Source organism: Fimicolochytrium jonesii (genome assembly GCF_025526975.1).
Source record: "Fimicolochytrium jonesii strain JEL569 chromosome Unknown EV422scaffold_25, whole genome shotgun sequence".
NCBI lineage: Eukaryota > Fungi > Chytridiomycota > Chytridiomycetes > Spizellomycetales > Powellomycetaceae > Fimicolochytrium > Fimicolochytrium jonesii.
The window spans coordinates 441968-456407 of record NW_026515692.1 but is presented as its reverse complement, the minus strand read 5'-3'; the positions used below and the strand labels follow the sequence as shown (position 1 = coordinate 456407).

The 14440-nt window shown below is 45.9% G+C and overlaps 2 protein-coding genes across 2 annotated transcripts; one reads left to right on the top strand and one right to left on the bottom strand.

Moving 5' to 3' along the window:
* Positions 1-5786: 5786 nt before the first annotated feature.
* Positions 5787-7358, bottom strand: EV422DRAFT_570366 (uncharacterized protein; the record flags this gene model as incomplete). The annotated part of the gene is made up of 1 exon (XM_053072869.1): positions 5787-7358. The coding sequence occupies one exon, from the start codon at positions 7356-7358 to the stop codon at positions 5787-5789; it is 1572 nt and encodes a 523-aa protein (XP_052922861.1).
* Positions 7359-12378: 5020 nt separating this feature from the next.
* On the top strand, positions 12379-12967 carry EV422DRAFT_508714 (uncharacterized protein; the record flags this gene model as incomplete). Its single annotated transcript, XM_053068778.1, has 2 exons — positions 12379-12835; positions 12924-12967. The coding sequence occupies 2 exons, from the start codon at positions 12379-12381 to the stop codon at positions 12965-12967; spliced, it is 501 nt and encodes a 166-aa protein (XP_052922860.1).
* Between the last annotated feature and the right edge of the window lie 1473 nt (positions 12968-14440).

Below are 14440 nucleotides of genomic sequence, written 5' to 3'. Positions count from 1 at the left end.
GGTGATATTTATTTTGCCCCCGGAAAAATCCCTCTGTTGTTGTGTCGAACGCAAGGTTTGAACCATGCACCCTCGGTTGTGAATTGAGTATCTTATGCAACTGCGCTATTTGCCATCGATGAAATGCATTGAAAACGTATTCGCCAGATAGGGCGCAGGCTAACCCTAACCAGTATGCGTGCATAGTAGAGTTGTATAGAGTGCGCTATGGGTGTCCGGGGACTATGGGAATTCATCTGTAGGGGGTTCCTAGGTAAAGGACATGTGTATGGACTGGCTTTAATGCATTCCAGGTGGTGTTGGATTTTGAGAAAAGCGTCAATCCTATTTTGTTTTTTGCATTTTCTGCAGCCGTTTACAGCTTAATTGCACATCTGAGATGACTTTAACTATGAGAACATATATCTGGCTACAACTTTCGTTACGCCCACATCGTGTTTCGGGTGGCGCGGGAAAAAGAAAAAAAAAAGTATCCCCAGCAAAACCGGGGTTGGAACTTGGGGCACTAGTTCAGATAACATTAGCACTTGCCACTATGCCAATGTCTGTCGGTTGAATGTTACCTGTGTTTGGTCAGGTCAACCAGACGGCGCAAAATGCAAAATTTTCGAAAATTCTCTAAGTCCCACCCATTGGAGCTTGCGGGTGCCATAGCTCTGTCAATAGTGATTGAATCTCCCTGGTTGCCCTTCCGTACCTATACTATCTTTTGAATCCGCACCATTGCCTTGGATGGCCAAGGTGGAACGGATGATGTAGTGCATGCGAATGGACACGCACCGCCGGTTTTTCGCATGTTTTGCTTGTAGATCGGCCAAAAACACTTTTTACCTGCACTTCTCAGCTTTTTGATTGTTTCCTGACACTGTCAAGCAATGCTAGACGTATTTGAAGACATTTTGAAGGAGGAAAAAAAGAAAAGAAGGCCTGGCCCCCTCTGAGAATCAAACCTGCGCCATGAGTCACCAAAATCTTTGAAAATTCTCTAAGTCCCACCCCTGGGGACTTACGTGTGCCATAGCTCCTTCAATAGTCATTGAATCTCCCTGGTTCCACTTCCGTAACTATATTATCTTTCAAATCCGCACAACTTTCCTCAGGTGTCCAAGGTGGTGCGGATGACATAGTGCATGCAAACGGACATGCACTGCATGCTTTTTGCATGATTTGCTGGTTGACAAACACCCTGTCATATCCATGTATTGCAATGCAAAAAGGCATTTGCCATCCTCCACCATCAGGAGGAGCAGTGGAAGAAAAGAAAGTATTTGGGCCTCAAAAGGATTTGAACATGTAGCAAATTGAGAGCAAACCAAAATGAGTCATTCGCCGCCAACTGGAGAACACCCCCATATTGCCTGGAAACAAAAAGTGCCAGGAGTTGATGAATACTAGAGTAGATGAAGGTTCCTAGATGTTTTTGGGGATGTTTTCTGAGACATATTCCACTTTAAGCAAATTCCATCCACTCAGAGTTTCAGAAAATGCGTTTTGGTCACATTTTCATAGTAAAAAATCTGAAAAACGGATTTTCCGGGAGCATTGAGTGGAAAACATGCCCCAAAATTTTATGTACAGTACAGTAAGACGCCCCTGAACATTGCTAGCACCTATTTTTGACACTTTCCGGACCACCAAATATAACCCATAACCCGGAACAGTCCTGTAACCCTAACCCTAACCCTAACCCTAACCCTAACCCTAACCCTAACCCTAACCCTAACCCTAACCCTAACCCTAACCCTAACCCTAACCCTAACCCTAACCCTAACCCTAACCCTAACCCTAACCCTAACCCTAACCCTAAGGATCATCAATCCTATGTCGAAGGTATTCGACCGGCCCCCTGAACTCTCGTAGACCGCATCCTTCGCTGCCATGGTCTCCCAGTAAGCCTTCATCCCGTACTGCACTATCCTAACCATTCCCCCTTCAACGCATTCCGACAAGGTCCCAATCAGGGTATCCAACGCCACATGCTGTCTGCCCTGAATCGTGCTATTAGGGCTGTCACTCCCCCGCACAATTATTCCATGGTCCCTATATAATCCCTCAATGATCCCCTCTCTAACACCCCGACTCGGCGGGATGCTCAGTATGAACGGTTGGCTCACAACCGTAATCCATTCCTTATAGAATGGGTCATCCTTGAACGGCGGACGAGCGCCCGCCATTTGGACAATGGTGGACCTATCGAACAGCTGGTTAAGATCAGTTAAACTGATCGTAACCGCCATCCAGTCCACATCGTATTGATATGGGTGCATGGTGATATTTATTTTGCCCCCGGAAAAATCCCTCTGTTGTTGTGTCGAACGCAAGGTTTGAACCATGCACCCTCGGTTGTGAATTGAGTATCTTATGCAACTGCGCTATTTGCCATCGATGAAATGCATTGAAAACGTATTCGCCAGATAGGGCGCAGGCTAACCCTAACCAGTATGCGTGCATAGTAGAGTTGTATAGAGTGCGCTATGGGTGTCCGGGGACTATGGGAATTCATCTGTAGGGGGTTCCTAGGTAAAGGACATGTGTATGGACTGGCTTTAATGCATTCCAGGTGGTGTTGGATTTTGAGAAAAGCGTCAATCCTATTTTGTTTTTTGCATTTTCTGCAGCCGTTTACAGCTTAATTGCACATCTGAGATGACTTTAACTATGAGAACATATATCTGGCTACAACTTTCGTTACGCCCACATCGTGTTTCGGGTGGCGCGGGAAAAAGAAAAAAAAAAGTATCCCCAGCAAAACCGGGGTTGGAACTTGGGGCACTAGTTCAGATAACATTAGCACTTGCCACTATGCCAATGTCTGTCGGTTGAATGTTACCTGTGTTTGGTCAGGTCAACCAGACGGCGCAAAATGCAAAATTTTCGAAAATTCTCTAAGTCCCACCCATTGGAGCTTGCGGGTGCCATAGCTCTGTCAATAGTGATTGAATCTCCCTGGTTGCCCTTCCGTACCTATACTATCTTTTGAATCCGCACCATTGCCTTGGATGGCCAAGGTGGAACGGATGATGTAGTGCATGCGAATGGACACGCACCGCCGGTTTTTCGCATGTTTTGCTTGTAGATCGGCCAAAAACACTTTTTACCTGCACTTCTCAGCTTTTTGATTGTTTCCTGACACTGTCAAGCAATGCTAGACGTATTTGAAGACATTTTGAAGGAGGAAAAAAAGAAAAGAAGGCCTGGCCCCCTCTGAGAATCAAACCTGCGCCATGAGTCACCAAAATCTTTGAAAATTCTCTAAGTCCCACCCCTGGGGACTTACGTGTGCCATAGCTCCTTCAATAGTCATTGAATCTCCCTGGTTCCACTTCCGTAACTATATTATCTTTCAAATCCGCACAACTTTCCTCAGGTGTCCAAGGTGGTGCGGATGACATAGTGCATGCAAACGGACATGCACTGCATGCTTTTTGCATGATTTGCTGGTTGACAAACACCCTGTCATATCCATGTATTGCAATGCAAAAAGGCATTTGCCATCCTCCACCATCAGGAGGAGCAGTGGAAGAAAAGAAAGTATTTGGGCCTCAAAAGGATTTGAACATGTAGCAAATTGAGAGCAAACCAAAATGAGTCATTCGCCGCCAACTGGAGAACACCCCCATATTGCCTGGAAACAAAAAGTGCCAGGAGTTGATGAATACTAGAGTAGATGAAGGTTCCTAGATGTTTTTGGGGATGTTTTCTGAGACATATTCCACTTTAAGCAAATTCCATCCACTCAGAGTTTCAGAAAATGCGTTTTGGTCACATTTTCATAGTAAAAAATCTGAAAAACGGATTTTCCGGGAGCATTGAGTGGAAAACATGCCCCAAAATTTTATGTACAGTACAGTAAGACGCCCCTGAACATTGCTAGCACCTATTTTTGACACTTTCCGGACCACCAAATATAACCCATAACCCGGAACAGTCCTGTAACCCTAACCCTAACCCTAACCCTAACCCTAACCCTAACCCTAACCCTAACCCTAACCCTAACCCTAACCCTAACCCTAACCCTAACCCTAACCCTAACCCTAACCCTAACCCTAACCCTAACCCTAACCCTAAGGATCATCAATCCTATGTCGAAGGTATTCGACCGGCCCCCTGAACTCTCGTAGACCGCATCCTTCGCTGCCATGGTCTCCCAGTAAGCCTTCATCCCGTACTGCACTATCCTAACCATTCCCCCTTCAACGCATTCCGACAAGGTCCCAATCAGGGTATCCAACGCCACATGCTGTCTGCCCTGAATCGTGCTATTAGGGCTGTCACTCCCCCGCACAATTATTCCATGGTCCCTATATAATCCCTCAATGATCCCCTCTCTAACACCCCGACTCGGCGGGATGCTCAGTATGAACGGTTGGCTCACAACCGTAATCCATTCCTTATAGAATGGGTCATCCTTGAACGGCGGACGAGCGCCCGCCATTTGGACAATGGTGGACCTATCGAACAGCTGGTTAAGATCAGTTAAACTGATCGTAACCGCCATCCAGTCCACATCGTATTGATATGGGTGCATGGTGATATTTATTTTGCCCCCGGAAAAATCCCTCTGTTGTTGTGTCGAACGCAAGGTTTGAACCATGCACCCTCGGTTGTGAATTGAGTATCTTATGCAACTGCGCTATTTGCCATCGATGAAATGCATTGAAAACGTATTCGCCAGATAGGGCGCAGGCTAACCCTAACCAGTATGCGTGCATAGTAGAGTTGTATAGAGTGCGCTATGGGTGTCCGGGGACTATGGGAATTCATCTGTAGGGGGTTCCTAGGTAAAGGACATGTGTATGGACTGGCTTTAATGCATTCCAGGTGGTGTTGGATTTTGAGAAAAGCGTCAATCCTATTTTGTTTTTTGCATTTTCTGCAGCCGTTTACAGCTTAATTGCGCATCTGAGATGACTTTAACTATGAGAACATATATCTGGCTACAACTTTCGTTACGCCCACATCGTGTTTCGGGTGGCACAGGAAAAAGAAAAAAAAAAGTATCCCCAGCAAAACCGGGGTTGGAACTTGGGGCAGTAGTTCAGATAACATTAGCACTTGCCACTATGCCAATGTCTGTCGGTAGAATGTTACCTGTGTTTGGTCGGGTCAACCAGACGGCGCAAAATGCAAAATTTTCGAAAATTCTCTAAGTCCCACCCATTGGAGCTTGCGGGTGCCATAGCTCTGTCAACAGTGATTGAATCTCCCTGGTTCCACTTCCGTAACTATACTATCTTTTGAATCCGCGCAACTTTCTTTGGGTGTCCAAGGTGGTACGGATGACGTAGGGCATGCAAATGGACACGCACCGCATGCTTTTCGCATATTTTGCTTGTCGACAGGCCAAAAACACTTTTTGCCTGCACTTCTCAGCTTTTTGATCATTTCCTGACACTGTTGAGGACTCCTAGACACATTTGAAGATGTTTTGAAGGAGAAAAAAAGAAAAGAAGGCCTTGCTCCCTCTGAGAATCGAACCTGCGCCAATTTGCTAAGTCCCCAGGAGTGTGTTCTCCAGTTCCTCTGATATGTTTTCTCAAATTGTGCTAAGTCCCACTCCTAGGAACTTACGTGTGCCATAGCTTGTTCAATAGTCATTGAATCTCCCTGGTTCCACTTCCATAACTATACCATCTTTTGAATCCGCACAACTTTTCTTGGGTGTCCAAGGTGGTACGGTTTGAACTGATGAAGTGTTGTATAGTAGACACCTTCTCACGGGAAGCAAAAATATTTCCACCCACATGTTTACCCAGATATTGTATTACACACTTGTAGTCAATCTATTACAATCGTATCATTACATGCTGCTCCCAATTCTCCCCAAACTCCTCCCAGATTGCATCCACACATTCCTCTATGCTGCCATACCAGGTACTTCCCACTAATCCTGAACCTCGTACCCAATTCCACCGCTCCCCCCTACTATGCTTCCTGAACTTCGCCCTTGCTGTGATATCCTCCTTGGCCTCTGCCACTTGGTCCCGTCTTGCTGAATCTCCAGCCTCTCGCTGCTGGGCTGCCTCCCTCTCTTGAGCTTCCCTATCCTCAGCTTCCCGGTGTACCCTAATCACTTCCTCAATCCTATCCCTTATCTGGTTTGCCCTCCAGGTTTCACTACACAATGCATGGGTGTATCTGGCGCACCTCAATCTGAACTCCTTCTTCCCCCCCACCTTATGGAATATGCTTCCTCCACATTCGCATCTAAGCTGTGCCCCATACTGACTGTACAACTCCTCCAACTCCGCTCGGGGATCCTGCTCAACCGCAGGTGGTAGCCCAGCCTCCGGGCTCAACCACCAGGCACCATCTTTGGTAATGGTAGGTGCCTGCCTTTTCCTCCAGCCTGGGTTGAACCCGAAAGCGTTGAGCACATCTCTGAATCGCTGGGCTTGCTCAGGTGTTACCGCCTGGGTGTCTCGACTGCCTCTGAATACGCGCTCCTTTGCTGCTATCCAGATCTCATCCAGGTTTCGAAGGTAGTCTTCCACCTGTACTAGTCGAACCGATTCTTCTCCCAGGATTCCAACCACCGTCTCAAGGTCAAGGATCTTGAGGCCCTCCACCACCTTAATCGCCGCTGCTACGGTAGGGGCTTGCACTCTAGCCTCAATCCTGACTCCCCCCAACTTCCCCATATTCCCTCTTAACCATCGCCTCAGGCCCCCCAAGGTTTCCTTCCGTCCCCTCAAACTCCTCATCACCTTCGGAGTCTTCATCGATATATTCGATGCGTAGGCTTTGAGAGCATGTACGATTCTTGGGTACACTGTCACTGAAACTAGGCCCTCATCGAAGCTTACACTCCCAAATCCCTTCCCCAAGGGCCCGAACATTGGGAACGTCTCATCCCCTGCCTCATCTCGTCCCCTCAGCACCGGGATATCCATGCTCCTGATCATCAATCCTATGTCGAAGGTATTCGACCGGCCCCCTGAACTCTCGTAGACCGCATCCTTCGCTGCCATGGTCTCCCAGTAAGCCTTCATCCCGTACTGCACTATCCTAACCATTCCCCCTTCAACGCATTCCGACAAGGTCCCAATCAGGGTATCCAACGCCACATGCTGTCTGCCCTGAATCGTGCTATTAGGGCTGTCACTCCCCCGCACAATTATTCCATGGTCCCTATATAATCCCTCAATGATCCCCTCTCTAACACCCCGACTCGGCGGGATGCTCAGTATGAACGGTTGGCTCACAACCGTAATCCATTCCTTATAGAATGGGTCATCCTTGAACGGCGGACGAGCGCCCGCCATTTGGACAATGGTGGACCTATCGAACAGCTGGTTAAGATCAGTTAAACTGATCGTAACCGCCATCCAGTCCACATCGTATTGATATGGGTGCATGGTGATATTTATTTTGCCCCCGGAAAAATCCCTCTGTTGTTGTGTCGAACGCAAGGTTTGAACCATGCACCCTCGGTTGTGAATTGAGTATCTTATGCAACTGCGCTATTTGCCATCGATGAAATGCATTGAAAACGTATTCGCCAGATAGGGCGCAGGCTAACCCTAACCAGTATGCGTGCATAGTAGAGTTGTATAGAGTGCGCTATGGGTGTCCGGGGACTATGGGAATTCATCTGTAGGGGGTTCCTAGGTAAAGGACATGTGTATGGACTGGCTTTAATGCATTCCAGGTGGTGTTGGATTTTGAGAAAAGCGTCAATCCTATTTTGTTTTTTGCATTTTCTGCAGCCGTTTACAGCTTAATTGCACATCTGAGATGACTTTAACTATGAGAACATATATCTGGCTACAACTTTCGTTACGCCCACATCGTGTTTCGGGTGGCGCGGGAAAAAGAAAAAAAAAAGTATCCCCAGCAAAACCGGGGTTGGAACTTGGGGCACTAGTTCAGATAACATTAGCACTTGCCACTATGCCAATGTCTGTCGGTTGAATGTTACCTGTGTTTGGTCAGGTCAACCAGACGGCGCAAAATGCAAAATTTTCGAAAATTCTCTAAGTCCCACCCATTGGAGCTTGCGGGTGCCATAGCTCTGTCAATAGTGATTGAATCTCCCTGGTTGCCCTTCCGTACCTATACTATCTTTTGAATCCGCACCATTGCCTTGGATGGCCAAGGTGGAACGGATGATGTAGTGCATGCGAATGGACACGCACCGCCGGTTTTTCGCATGTTTTGCTTGTAGATCGGCCAAAAACACTTTTTACCTGCACTTCTCAGCTTTTTGATTGTTTCCTGACACTGTCAAGCAATGCTAGACGTATTTGAAGACATTTTGAAGGAGGAAAAAAAGAAAAGAAGGCCTGGCCCCCTCTGAGAATCAAACCTGCGCCATGAGTCACCAAAATCTTTGAAAATTCTCTAAGTCCCACCCCTGGGGACTTACGTGTGCCATAGCTCCTTCAATAGTCATTGAATCTCCCTGGTTCCACTTCCGTAACTATATTATCTTTCAAATCCGCACAACTTTCCTCAGGTGTCCAAGGTGGTGCGGATGACATAGTGCATGCAAACGGACATGCACTGCATGCTTTTTGCATGATTTGCTGGTTGACAAACACCCTGTCATATCCATGTATTGCAATGCAAAAAGGCATTTGCCATCCTCCACCATCAGGAGGAGCAGTGGAAGAAAAGAAAGTATTTGGGCCTCAAAAGGATTTGAACATGTAGCAAATTGAGAGCAAACCAAAATGAGTCATTCGCCGCCAACTGGAGAACACCCCCATATTGCCTGGAAACAAAAAGTGCCAGGAGTTGATGAATACTAGAGTAGATGAAGGTTCCTAGATGTTTTTGGGGATGTTTTCTGAGACATATTCCACTTTAAGCAAATTCCATCCACTCAGAGTTTCAGAAAATGCGTTTTGGTCACATTTTCATAGTAAAAAATCTGAAAAACGGATTTTCCGGGAGCATTGAGTGGAAAACATGCCCCAAAATTTTATGTACAGTACAGTAAGACGCCCCTGAACATTGCTAGCACCTATTTTTGACACTTTCCGGACCACCAAATATAACCCATAACCCGGAACAGTCCTGTAAGCTGCAGGAACTTGCTGAAGCCGCGGAGGTCGCTTGGGGAACGAATGATGTAGATCGGCTTGGGGCTGTTTTCGAGAACCCATCGAACCTTCCCGGAACCGGCTGGACCGACAAGAACAAGGGTCTTGCGGATGGGTGCGTCGAAGCGAAGGTCGAGCAGTGCAGGGGACGTGATGGTTCCAGCGATAGGGTCGCCGTCCTCGAAAATGTTGTGGCGCCGTTCGCGTTTATATTCCATATCGCGGGCTTCCTTCTCGTGGAAATCCCAAACTGCCTTTGCGTATCCACGGGGGAGTTTGTTGTGGGAGCACCACTGCTTGAAGTCGGCATAGTCTGTAAACTTTGCGACTTCTTTGAAAGGGTCTACGGAGCCGTTCATTGCCGCTGAAAGGTGTGTTTGTATGTGTTTGTGTGCGCGTGTGTGCGTAGGAAGGACGGATGGCAGGGTGAGGGTTGTAAATCGTGTGTTCACACTAAATCAAATTCTTGTTGTCATGGCTAAGTCGTGCAGGTCTACAATGCCCTGCTTCTTGGGCATGTGGGGCATATGGGGCATGTGGGGCATATGGGGCATATGGGGCATAACCCCGGGAATCTTCCAGATTTCGGTGATGACTCAGTGAACAGAAGAGCAGAATTCTGACAGCTCAGGAAACGCTGGCGAGCTCCCACCTGTGGACGCCCTCCATTCATCGAGTCAGGCAGACGATATGTAAGTCGAATCTGTACCGACATGTAGGGGAAAACGGTTCCATAAATTTGCGTCCATGGGCTCAGGGGTTGAGCCCGCTCTTGAAACTTTTCTATATATACTGCTGTATAGGTTGAGAAATTGATTGTATTGTCAATTTTTCGATTTATTTCCGACTTTTTATACAAAACTATTGAAGACGGCAAAGCCCTAGACCCTATGGACTCTTATTTTTCTTTACACTATTTGTGGAAAAAATAATAAATAAAGGAACGGTACTCACTTGGATAATAGAGTGCGTCCAGAGGTTTTAGGGAGGTGAGGCACCACCTGCAACCGCAGGACCAACTAATTGGAAGAGGATCCGCTGGTTGTTGGAAAGTTTTGAAGTTAAAACAAGCTCAATATATTATTTCGATGTTCTTATCTTCTGGTCGTTCATTTATCCAATTTTGCCTAAAGCTGACATTAGACGTTCCCTATTTATATGCATCATTTCGATTTTTTATTATTCGATCTTTCAGTTGTGCGTAAAAACCGAAATTAAGAGTTGTCCATTTATTCGCATTATTATTCAATTTTGCCTAAAGCTGACATAGACGTTGCCTATTTATTTTCAGTATCTGTTTCTTTTTATTATTTAATTATTCAATCTTTCAGTTTTGCGTAAAAACCGAAATTAAGAGTTGCCCATTTATTCGCATTATCTAATTTATTTTATTATTTATTATTCAATTCTGCCTAAAGCTGACATAGACGTTGCCTATTTATTTTCAGTATCTGTTTCTTTTTATTATTTAATCATTCAAATTTGCATAAAGCCGAAATTAAGAGTTGCCCATTTATTCGCAGTATACCTCAGAGCTCTAATTATTCGCACGTCGTAAAAGTACACAACACGCTACATGCGGGCGCACTGTCGCTACAGTAATTTGTGGTGAAACAGTAAGATGCGTAGATGCGAGTTTTGGCGACACGTTAAATTACTAGCAATATGTGCTTTACTTTTCCTATTTATCAAGTCCGTTCTGCCCCAGAAGGTTGTAGTAGTATTGCGCAACAAGTGGTTGCAATCGCAATCTCAAGCGTTAGAATCGCAGACCCATTTACCGCAACCTTTGGGTCCTATTTGTATTGAGCCGCCACCTGTCCCTGTCCGCACATCAAAACGTTGCTCACCAGATCATGATTTAAATTTGATTGCCGATCGGCTAAAGGGACACAGTTGTCTTCGCGTTCTTAGCGTACTGCTGTCCGACAAGGAAAAAGGCAACGACGAACCGGGGTATATATATATGTTTCGGAAAAGTGGAAATCAATCCGTAGAACTGGAACAGTATAAAATCGGTTGTACAAACACAAAGGTGGGACCGGTAAAGCGCGGAAAACAGTGGGAGAGGCAATGCAAACAACCTATTACTTTAGAAGGGTATTGGAAGGTAAGCCGCCATCGCTTGTGCGAGCGCTTGATACACAATGAACTAAAGACAAAAAACAAATGGCTTGGTCATATCGAGTGCTGCTGTAAAACCACCAAAGGACATTGCGAGTGGTTTAAAGGGAGCAAGAACGAGCTTTTGGAGGTGATAGCATTCTGGGTCGATTATGGTAATCTGAGACCCGGATGAAAATTAGCACATTTTTCATGTCATGTCGCATCGTCGTTGTCGAGGTCATCGTCATTATCTGTCGCATCGTCGTAGTGGATGCCTGATAGCGGGGAAAACCAGATGTTATTGCTTTGAACACTACAATGGAGCTCCGTGTCATTGCTGATGGCGGGGATAAGGGCTGCATGCGCTGCCGTAACGTGTTTCAGCTCGTTAAATGCTCTGATTGTTACCGACAAAAACGACAAAGATTGCCCAGTCTTGTCGTGGACGCGAAGCGTTACAAAAGGAGGTTCTGCTGTCGGCGTGTTGCGCGGCTTTTGTACAGCAACGACGCCCCAATAAGGGTGCTCGCTTAAGTTCCCACCTATCGGCTTGCATAAAAGGTAAACGCCCTGAGAGTAGAGGCATATGCTGTTTTCGTCTCTTAAAGGCAAGACGGGATGCAAGCTGCCTATTGTTAAAAGGCTTTCTCTTTGATGCCCTGAACGGTCGTGCACCTGATACACACATGAGCATTCGCTGCTGTAATGCTTTGCGAGACCATGGAGAGAGACCTGTTTCCCGCAGATAAAGCAGGGAAATAAGCTATGAGCGCATCGGCGCTCATGACTTTTTATTGCCCAAGGAAGGCACTTGCGATCGCAGCCTGGGACCGTGCAAGATGTTGCAAAGGGCATCAGCTGGTTTTCGAGGTGACGATTGTGTAGGAAGCCTCCGCTCATACAAACTGGGCATTTGTCGATTCTTGGAACGCACGCCGCACATATGAAATGCGGTCCATTTGAGCATTGAATAATGGGAAAGTCGAGCTCATCCAAACAGATGACACAGCTCATCAGGTCTTTGTCGATGCGCTGCTCGATTGTGATGACTGCGTTTTCCATCGCGTTTTCTATAGAGGGGTCTGACATCTGATCGTCTTTTGTTATAGATATAAAAGCACTAGCTGTATATCATCTCTCCTAGTTTTTTTCCTGCGGGGAGAAATAGGTGCGCTTGCGAACCTATAATTAAAAAGTAAGTGTCTATCATATCCAAATCCGCTAAATGTCGGAAAAACCAGAAAACATAAAGAAAGGTGACGCTGAGACAAACAGAGAACAAGACGAACAGCAAAACGAACACCAGGACCTACAGGCAGAGGTGTCCCGGCTGAAAGAAGAACTCCGGGGACTGCAGGAAAACACAATAATTGAGTCAATGAACGATCTAAAAAAGGCACACGACAATCTGTCGAAAAGCGCGACGTGTATGTGCATTGCCCGACAGCTCTGTAACAGGAATTATGCGTATCAAAGAACGATTGTTGCATTGGGAGTGAACTCGTGGTCCCTTTATGAGTCGTTTGAGGATATTCTGGAAATACTACGCAAAAACCGGGGTGAGGTTCTTTATGAGGGATGGAATCGACTCCGTGAAAAAGCGGAACATCACGACCATTGTCTCAAACAGATGTATGATCTTTGCGAGGAAAGCAACATCGACATCGCGGATATCGAGGACGGTGCGGACCCCTGTATCTGTAGTGACTTGCGGCGGGTAAGAGAAGACTTCTTATAAAAGTATGAGATGCCCAGGAAACCTACCTTCAGGAACCGAGCCATTAGTCGGGCTGTATCAACGAGGTAAACAATAGGAGAAAAAGCACAATCTTGGACCCAAAAACGCACACCTCGGTGCCTCAGCTGACTAATTGCAAAATCGACAGCGCAACAACATGACGGTCTCAAAAAATAGCTGAAAACACACTACCGAATGAATGAAAAAAGCAGAAGAGCAAAAGGCGGCGTGCCCATGCGAGTAAAGTACAAAATTACCATCTCGTTATTAAAAGACGTTTGTTTCATCTAACGGTCCAGGAAATGTTTTGGGGCAGCCACGTGCAGCATGGGTTCGCAAATATTGAGAATAAAAGCAATAATTACGAAACATGTGATTTTAAACATTAGCAAAAATACAAACATAGTGTAGTCTATCTACGTTTAGGCGGCGGGAAGTAAATCGCACTGACATATCTGTGTACCTCGTTACCTGATATCAAAAGCTCTTGAAGCTCGCGCGCGGTCTTCAGCAGCGCTTTTGTGTAATCCACAATCATAGGGCTCCTTAAATGGTAGAGCAGCGAGCCCAGTCGGTCTTCAGTCTCACCGCTGCATACCCCTGCAAGCTGCTGTGCATCTTGTGTGACAGATGCCGCCAGGTGAATGTCACTACAAACTCCTTCTATAAGATTTACTATATCTCCAACATTGGCAACGATGACCATTTTCGCTTTCAATTCATCGTCGCATTCGCATTTTCTTATGCACCCGCAGATGTTTTTGTCGATCATTGTATTTATTTCTTCAACGAAAAACAGCAGAAAACCCTCTTTTATATAGTCCTAGACTTGCATCGGATATGAGGTCATGTTCTGTCATTTGCACCGGATATGAAATCACCTATGTAATTTGCATCGGATTGGTTGCTTATATATGGAGACAATAGTTGCATCGGTTTTGATGCGGAATTTGCATCGGTTTTCGGCGCATGTTACATCAGATTTTGCATCGGTTTCGCGTCGATTATTTGTATAAATTGGGAAACGGCGCGTTGCAAAAAGTCTATTTAAAGATATACGGTTATATACATTTAATAAACACATAATGACCAAAACAAAACGCACGCAGCTGGAGCTTGAAAGTGAATTCTGGGAATTTGTCGATACGGTGCGCTATCCAGTGCACGGAGACCATCGCATCGGAAACGACTTGTTCAAATCATGCAGCAAAAGGAAACAAAAACGTTTAAGCAGGATGTATGACTACTTCCATTACAGACTTCAGGACGCACATTACGCCGTGCGTGAAAGCGCAAGAGAAGCGTGTTCTAGAAGTGCCAAACCGGTGTATAAATTCTGTTTTGAAGGGACCAAAGGCTTGTATCCAGTTTATTCTGCGGCTGACTTCTTTCAAGAATTGGTGCCAAGCTTTGGGAAAGAAACTTATGATGAAATCCTTAATAACCCCACTGGCGTCATTGCACTTGCTTGTATCAAGAAATACGACCAACTAGATTTCTGCGAAGGCTTTGCTTTTGTGTTCCTGCCCGAAGATTAGAACATCCTGTC